The sequence below is a fragment of the Micromesistius poutassou genome (genome assembly GCF_964030765.1).
Source record: "Micromesistius poutassou genome assembly, chromosome: 1".
NCBI lineage: Eukaryota > Metazoa > Chordata > Actinopteri > Gadiformes > Gadidae > Micromesistius > Micromesistius poutassou.
In genome coordinates, this window is record NC_140271.1 from 11,816,774 (window position 1) to 11,825,982 (window position 9,209).

Genomic DNA, 9,209 nt, shown 5'->3' on the forward strand with positions numbered 1-9,209 from the left:
AATTGCTTTGCACTAGTTGGAAACATTTGACCTTTCTGACAGCCACTCCCCCTGGCCTGAAACATATTCACACACGTGACGTCATCGTTGACAGCTGAATGCCATTTTGGAATATGCGATTGAGAGTATTTTTTTTTTTTCTCCAATATGTGTCACACTGATCACACAACATCACACTTCCGTTCAAAATCATGCTCATCATTACATTAAGACTAAGAGCACATAAATTGAATGGGTTTGGTGTGGCTAAACAGTGCCCCCTTGTGGATCATGTTGGGAACTATATCGGTAGATGCTAGAGAGGTGGGAATGAAAGGCTCAGTGTAAGATCCAAAAGTCGACTTTTATTAAAGATTATTAGAAATACCTGTTACAATACTAATAATTGTAACAGGTGGAGAATGTAAATATGTACACAAGTAGTCTCTTCCTCTGGGACAGCCTGTCACCATCTCCTCTCTTCTGTTTTCTCTCTCTTTTCATCGTCTGTTCTCTCGACTCGTTCCCCCGGTTCGCAGCAGTTTCATCTGGAGTTTGTTTTCATCCAATGAATCCCCATCCCCCAAAACATCCAGAGTGTGAGTTTGATTTAAAAGTCTGTTGGGAATAAATATATATATATATATATAGAGAGAGTGATGAGAGCAGGAGAGAGAGAGAGAGAGAGAGAGAGAGAGAGAGAGAGAGAGAGACACAAAGTCAGCCTTAGTTGTTGAAGCTGTGTGTGTAGTACTGGTCATACGGCTGGTTGGTGTTGGTTGTCTGAGGTCTAGGGATGGTGTAGTCTCTCTCCGGATCTATTTCCTGAAATGCAGAAATAACACCTGTTACCTGTACTATCAACCACAAGCAGATAGGGGTTCCACAGTACACATACAGGTCATTAACGGGTAGGTAGGTGTTAGTCAGTGTAGACAGGGGTGGGTCATTAAGGAGGAGTCAGGGGTTCCGTTGGGCGGTGAATACAGACACAGGTCATTAAGTAGTAGGTAGGGGTTAGACAGTTAATACAGGCACAGGTAATTAAGTGGCAGGGAGGGGTTGGGCAGTGAAAACATGGGTAGGTCATTAAGGAGGAGTTAGGGGTTGGGCAGTGAATACAGACACAGGTCATAAAGTAGCAGGAAGGGGTTGGGCAGTTAACATAGACCCAGGTCATTAAGGAGCAGGGAAGGGGTTGGGCAGTGAATACAGTAGCTAGGACTTAGGCATCTTGCTGAAGGTAGACCAGATATACTTCCACACTAGTGCCATATGTTTTCATGAACCTATCAGTATGACTTGGCCAGACGTAGAACAGGCCTAAACAGTGAAATCAGACGTGTACCAAGTGCTTGAGACTCACCGTCATGGAGAAGCCAGACTCGTATGGGGACTGCAATGTCGGCTCCCTCCCCGGTCTCCTCCCTGGAGGGTGGAGGACACACAGTACAGTTTATTCAATCATTATTCCCTATTATGATTGCCCAGGCAGCCTGACTCATAGGGAGACTGGCCCTGGCATCCATTTAAAGATTAAGCTGGACAGGTTTTCATCGAGCACTGGGGAAACGCCTCTAGGCCATTGGTTGAATCACAAGTTTCATGCAGGCAGGAGTGGGAAAGCCCCACAAAATTCAAAACATCTTGTACTTCTGAAGCAGCATGTACATTAGTACATTACTAAGTGATGCAGAATTTCACGATAATGTGCATCAAGATAGGATGGAATGATCTGGTCTACCTTCAGCAAGTTGCCTAAACCCGAGCTACTGTATTCATTGTCCATCCCCTACCTGCTCCTAAATGACCTGGGTCTATATTAACTGCCCAACCCCTACCTGCTACTTAATGACCTGTGTCTGTATTCACCGCCCAATGGAACCCCTGACTTGGTGTCTTTCCAAACAAGGACGAAGGTGATTCTCATGCTCACCTTTCCCAACACCGCCGTCGTTCTCGAAGCTGCCGTTCTCCCGCCCTTCCTTCACACTGCTCAGCCCCGGGATCTCCGCGTTGGGGCTGGTCCAGCCCGCGAAGCTCAGCGGCCCCTCCTTGGCCTGAGCCTCCTCCTGGCAGAACAGGGTGACCCGGGCCAGGCCATGGCCCAGCAGGAACACCCCTCCGTTGGCCACCAGCGCCACGCTCAGCACGGGGTCGTCCCAGTGCGGCCGCCGGCCTATCCTGTCGTTCCCCCAGGTCACCATGATGATCCACACCACCCAGACGGCGGCAGAGAGGAGCAGGGTGACGAACAGCATGGCGGCCTCGTTCCGGCCTTGCCAGCGGCCGTTGCCACCGGTGTAACCGTAGGAACGACAGGAGCGGCAGACGGCGTGGAGCGACAGCAGCAGCCCCGCGGCCAAGAGACACAGCACGTAGATCTGCAGCATCACAAACTCCTCCTGGCTGTACTCGCAGGGCTGCCTGTCCCTAACCAGCACCACCAGGAGCCACTCGGCCCCGATGACCACCTGCACCGTGAAGAGCCCCAGGGCCAGCGCCGGCTCCCCCCACCCCCGGGCCGCCGCGAAGCCCAGCAGGGCCATGCTGCGGGCCAGCAGGCAGCTGAACGCCAAGGCGAACAGCACCCCGAACAGGAAGAGCCGCACGGGGCAGGTCTGGGGCCCGAGGCAGACGATGAAGGCGAAGGTGAGCGCGAAGAGGCCGGCGGTGGCGAGCAGGAAGAGGGTCATTGAGGCCAGCGTGCCGCCCAGGCCGCTGCGCTTGCTGCGTCTGCGGCAGGTGCACAGTGCCCAGAGGAGCAGGCCCAGCATTAGGCCGGTGCTCAGCAGGAAGCCTAGAGAGGCCAGGGCCTCCAGGACCACGCCCCACACCGCATGGCGGTCACACAGGTAGTGGTAGGCCGGGTCTAGCCCCGGCCGGCAGCCCCACACCGCATCCGGGAAGGTGGAGTTTATAACGATGCTGTCAGGGGTTGCGGAAGTGGTGTTTGAGGTGGCGGTGGTGGGAGGGTTTGAGGTGGTGCTGTTGGATATCTCTGTCCACTGGCTCAGGAAAAGGATGAGGAGGAGTAGAGGGGATGGGGGCTTCCAAGATGAAAAGATCATCCTTGTTTGGCTATTCCCTGCGGGGTTAAAGGTCCTTCTGCGGTATGTGTTCTGGACTGAGCCTCGGGTCTGTAAATCCTGAAAGACGAGACACATTGGTCAAAATATTTACCATGATCACCATGTTAAAGAGCAAAGTTCACCGTATGTTAACACAACGAAACATTGACGTGGGGTCATGACAACGCCCTGGCTGCATCAGTGTCACCATGATGTCTGACATGGTGAAGACCATGTCAGACAACGTAGCGCCTTAAGAACGCCTTAAGTCCAAGCCCAGTGCCTTATTATGCAGAATAATGGAGCAAGAGAGAGGGTTGGGTGAGGCCTGAGACATGCCAGAACAAGGGAGAGAGCTATGAGAGAGAACTGAATCCAGAGAAAAACTAACTTGCGTAGGCCGAAAGAGGTGGAGAGGAAGGGGGTTACAGAGAAAAGGCAAATTAAGGGAGTAAGGTTTATTTGAATATTACAGAACAATGAAGCTGAGTATCTTGTGATGTCGGTCTCTGATAGCTGATTTTCACTTCCTGCCGTTCACACAGAGCCCTTGCAGTAGCCTGGCACTAAACTTAGCCCTGCTCTCCGCCTTGCCTAGCACTAAGAGGTTACATTATAGGATAAAACATATATACCTTTTTGGAGTGAACCATTTGATTGATGAACTCAGAATATTTGTATCACAGCAAAGGCGGCTTAAACAACTCAAAATCTCCCTCAAATCTCTTCAAGATCTTCAAGGTCTTCAAGATGAAACGACTGATCTAACCATCTCCCTGTGTCAGGTTACTTACGATACAGAACATCTCATACATACATTCATATATGCCCCGTAAGATTTGCAACATTAAAGGACATGAAAATCAAAAGGAATCAACCACTGCTCTCAACATCCACTGCTATCTGTGCTGGTCTCGAGTCAAACTTCAAAGGGAACATCTCTCACCCCAAGATCAAAAGAGCCCACATTGGAGTATAGAGTGCATTAAAGTTATCCTACCCTGCTCTTGGACCTCGGAAGCTCTGCTAGATGAAGTGTGTGTGTCTCTGAGGAGCGTTGAATCTCCAAGCTCAACCTCACCTGAGGACGTTCCTGTACCACTGACACACACACACACACACACACACACACACACACACACACACCCACACACACACACACACACACATACACACCACACACACACACACACACACACACACACACACACTCACTCGCACACACACACACACACACACCACGCAAACATACAGGTAAGAGGAAGAAACCCTGGGGGCCAATGAGAGTTGAGGCCAGAGAAGAGCTTTTTTTTTTTTCTTCCGACCTCTCCTAGAAATACATCAACACACAAGCATAAGGCTTCTCCTGCTTAGAAATCAGTAGGTGGGGCTCTATCACACACAGACACACCCACACACAGACACACACTTAAGTCTTATTCTTGTAACTTTAATGTATGTCTTGTAATAGTACCACGTGAATATGTAGTTGTAGTATAGTAAGAACGGAGGGTTTCCAGCCCAGTGAGTGTTCTTGTCGCAACAGTTACCAGCAACAGTCTGTAAACACTGCTGAAGGAAAGTGCTCAGGGCAAGTCTCCACACAGTACCTCACTTCAAGTCTGCACAGGTATAGTTGGGGCCAGGCTGGGTGTGGTCTGCCCTGATGGAAGGCAGGGTGCACACTGACTAGCTAGACCCAGCTGGCTTGGCTTGCTCTTTACTCCTTTAATGTCTCTAATATCGATGACGATGGGGTTTGGCTGGTTCAGGACAGAGTATTGCATGTCAATTAATGTTTTATGACGTCTTTTGACTGGTCTGTGTTTAAAGATGCTCGACCTTACTATCCTTAGGTTGGAAAGTGTGGTCTGGTTGTGATGATTCGTAACGTTGGACGGATTTGGTATGGCTCAGATGAGACTGATGACATCCACGCTGGGTGTGGGTTTGTCTTTATTTGACAAAGATCTCCATGACAACCAGTTTCAGTTGGCAGCCTGGTGGGTTGAAATATGGGGCAATGTTTGATGAGGTCATCAATGCACTTCAAGTGTTTGTTTGATTTGTAAATTCGTTCTATATATTTGACATACTGTGTGTGTTTCAGTTGCTAGTATTATAGTAATATATTCATAGTTTTAAGTATTTCAAAAGGGGTATAAGAGGCTAGAGGAGTTCGAACCCCAGCAGACCCTGGCATCACGTCTGGGGTTGAAATATGTTTCTTCCTGTCTTAATTATGTGTTCATGAAGAAACACATAACAGATATTACAGGCCGAATCCTTTCATAGAAGAAACTAATTATTGTTCACCAAACCGTGACCAATAATTAGTTGTACAGCATTCAAATAACCAGACGTGACTTGCATGCTGTAAACTTGTTTTGTTTGATTTTGTCAGAACAAAGGAAGATTTTTTTAATGATCAATATCTCTAATGCTCCCATTTGGTAGAGCATCAGAAATTATGACCCACAGGTGGAAAATAATTTTCAGAAAATACAGAAAGTACTGAAAATATACACTTTTTATTGCAGCTATAGAGACAAAGCAGTTGACAGGCAGTTTGGGGAACATTCTGTCAATGAATCTGTACGGGTAGAGCTACTCAGTACAGGGTTGTTTGTGGTTCCAGTGGGGGGGCAAGGGGTGGACGGTTCCCTCCACCTTCGTGATCAATGCATAGCTCTAGTCATATCACGCGCTGCACTCCTCCTCTTATTGTGACTTACAGGAGCAGAATACACAATGCACACGGGAGAACCGTATAAAAGGTAGGCATGAAAGTCACAGTTTTCACACCAAAACAAAGTCATATTTACACTTTTTCTTAGACAGCTAGAGGCAAATACGAGCTAGTCGCTGCTAGTGTTTAGCTTGTGTCATAGAGCAGGAGGGGGTCAGGGGTCGAAGGTCGTGTCACTGGTTGATAAAGGGGTTGTTTTTTTTCCCTCATTTAAAATATATACAATATAGTGTGAAGTATCTTATGTAATAATGACAATATAAAATAATCATATGTATATATATATATATATATATATATATAAATATATATATAACTATAAATATAAAAGCGATCACTCTCTCACACTACATCTGCCAAATGGCAGAGGAAACCAGGAGGTAGTCGAGAGGAGGGGGGCGGCCAGCAGGGGGCAGCCTTATGGAGCCCTGCTGGGTGGGAGGTGAGAGGGATGGAGATGGGAGGGGGTGGGGCAGGTTTGAGAGGGTTAGGGGAGACGGTAGAGGAGAGGGGGGTTTGAGACGGTTAGGGGAGATGGTAGAGGTGAGCGTGTTAGAGAGGGTAGAGGAGAGGGACTAGAGGGAGTACATGAGAGGCAGGGGAGGGGATTAGGATGTGGAGGCTGGAGGAGGAGGAGGAGGGCAGAGTCGGGGTGGGATGACGGTGAGCGTCAGGGTTAGGCGGTGACCATCCAGGGGTTGGACGGTGAGCATCAGCAGGGTTAGATGATGTGGGCATCTGGGTGAGATGTTGAGCATCAGGGTTAGATCATGGGGAGCATCGGGGTTAGATGATGCCGTATTTGGCCAGGTCACTGAGCTCCATGTCACCGAAGGCTTCCCAGGGGCAGACCACTGTGATGTCGGTACCAAGACCCTCCATGCCCGGGATGTCGTCACCAAACCTGCAGCAACACACACAGCAGGTCAGCACAGTTCTGGGTGTACGTGTGTCTATGTGTGTGTCTTGGATAGTGGGGGGGGGGGGGGGGGGGGTCTCACCCTTTCTGTCCAGGCTTCGGGGCCTTACTCTTGAAGGTCCTGGTCTGCCTCTGTTTGAACTTGGGGGGTCCCTTCTTGGGGGTGGTGGGGCCCGTTGTGGTGTTGGTGGCCAGGGCACTTCCTGCAGGGGGTGCCGTGTTCATCTCTGCTCCGCGTCTCTGCAGGAGAAACCAACCAATCAAAATGTGCTCCTAGCCTGCCTGGTCAAATGATGACCAGGCAATGGGCACTCCACTAATGACCATGTTCAACATACTTAAATATTTTAATTTAGGAGCATTGTTCTATTAAAGTGACCCTTCTGGAATGGTTTATGGATTTTGTCCTGTCAATCTTGCTCTTTCTCACTTGCCTTCTCTGTCACTCTCTCTCTTAATCCCCACCCCCGCCTGATGCTGATCAGGGAGGATGATGCAGACTGGATTTAACATTGAGAGATTACGACTAATCTGATTCTAATCCCCAATCAGATAAATGTCCTTCCTAAAGGGCTGCAAGGCCACTTTGCCTCTCTGGGACTATACTGACTCATGCCCAGATCACCAAAACAGCCCATTTTCATCTCCAATGGAGGAGCAGTAACCTGGGTATAAGGCGTATGATTTGAAGGACTTTAGGAGGACAACGCTTAGCAAGATGGCAGTAGAACTATAAATGCCAGCAGCCACGGTGGACCTATGGCCATACTTCAAGCTTAAGCTGTCACAAGGGTCTCAAGTCCTTTGCTCTGCATATCTGTCAATCTCCTTAGTGGCTCAGACAGTTCAACAGATAAGCTGTCAATCACACCTCATCTTCATGTCTTTAAGCAGCAGGGCCCTAAAATAGATCTGCCACTCACTCCATTCCTCTTCCCGTTCCCTGCTCTCCTATCACTTTATCCCTCAGCCTCCCTCCCTTTGTCCCTTTCTTCGGAAAGCCAGTTAGGGTATTGGAAGGTAATCCTGTTAGGAATTAGTCCAGGATAAGTTAGTAATGTAATCGTTGATGTATTAAAGATTGAACGCTCACCGGGACATCTCCTTATGCAACTCACTGACATGACCACTTTTTACACACCTTTAATGTATTGAATGTCCCCCACCTCTCTCTCTCTCTCTCTCTCTCTCTCTCTCTCTCTCTCTCTCTCTCTCTCTCTCTCTCTCTCTCTCTCTCTCTCTCTCTCTCTCTCTCTCTCTCTCTCTCTCTCTCTCTCTCTCTCTCTCTCTCTCTCTCTCTCTCTCTCTCTCTCTCTCTCTCTCCCACCAGTGGCAGTGCCAGAGATTTTTTCTTGCTGGTGCTATGGTGGGTCGGAATGATTCAGTGATGGTGCTGAGGATTGGGGGGGGGGGGGGGGGGGGGGACGGGGTGTATGGGTTTGCGGGTTGCGGGCGGACGGGATTGTTGGAAGCTATACAGGGAAAGCAGAAGATTTGTATGTCAAATTTTTGATTTTTGTTAATTTCTTGGTGGTGCTATGGTGGTGCTATTGTAATTTCTGATGGTGCTATAGCACCAGCAAGCACCACCCCAGCACCACCACTGTCTCCCACACACAATTTACATTTAGCTTATCACTAAGGTCACGACCATGGGATGAGAAGCAAGCTGTTGACCATCTGTGGCTTGCCTTATTTGTTCTGCTTCACTATAAGACTCACCTGCACATCACTACGAGACACACCTGTTGCCTCCCTAACGAGATACACCTGTGGCACCACTAAAGAGAAACCACCTTTTGCATCACTAACAGATACACCTGTGGCATCACTAACAAGACACACCTGTCGCATCACGAACAAGACACACCTGTCGCATCACTAACGAGACACACCTGTCTCATTACCAATGACCCACATCCCAACAGTGCCACAGACAGGGAATAACATCTACACAATTATCCAATCAAGCTTGACAGAAACAAAATTGGATTAAAAATATAAAATCCATCACCTGTGCTGAGGATAAGAAAACACGATCTATGATCTACCTTGAGATAGCCCTTAAATCCATATCCTTCTTTTACCAGTTCTCTCATCGCCTCATCATCCTCATGAAAGACGGACCCTCAGTTATTGTCAGTGATCTTTAATTAAATTATTTTGCTGATGATTTAATATACTGATCCAATGAGGAACCAGAAGTTTGTATTGACCATGGAGAACCACATGCAGATTGATTACATTCGATCATTAGATTACATTATAATCCACCACAGTCGTCACAATAAATCCAATGGGTTCTTCTGTACGTCTGTCCTGTCCATCATATCTTTACATTCGCCTTCCCAGTGTTGCCCAACATATTTATGCTGCGGAAATGATGTCCCTTGTGGCTGTTAAATGTCCACAAAGAGTGACTTAAGTCATGGCTAGAATTGGTTAGTTGGACAGGGTTGGTTAGTGGTAGTGTCGGTGCAGGCGGCTCACC

At 48.2% G+C, this 9,209-nt stretch overlaps 2 protein-coding genes across 2 annotated transcripts; both read right to left on the minus strand.

The window, feature by feature from the left end:
• Window positions 1-479: 479 nt before the first annotated feature.
• On the minus strand, window positions 480-3,050 carry LOC311380152 (G-protein coupled receptor family C group 5 member D; the record flags this gene model as incomplete). Its single annotated transcript, XM_084488370.1, has 4 exons — window positions 480-597; window positions 743-804; window positions 1,346-1,407; window positions 1,916-3,050. The coding sequence occupies 4 exons, from the start codon at window positions 3,048-3,050 to the stop codon at window positions 480-482; spliced, it is 1,377 nt and encodes a 458-aa protein (XP_084344496.1).
• Window positions 3,051-6,578: 3,528 nt separating this feature from the next.
• LOC311383707 (retinal rod rhodopsin-sensitive cGMP 3',5'-cyclic phosphodiesterase subunit gamma-like) lies at window positions 6,579-6,943 on the minus strand (the record flags this gene model as incomplete). Its single annotated transcript, XM_084488605.1, has 2 exons — window positions 6,579-6,703; window positions 6,801-6,943. 2 exons carry the CDS (start codon window positions 6,941-6,943, stop codon window positions 6,586-6,588), a joined length of 261 nt encoding a protein of 86 aa, XP_084344731.1. The 3' UTR covers window positions 6,579-6,585.
• Window positions 6,944-9,209: the final 2,266 nt, after the last annotated feature.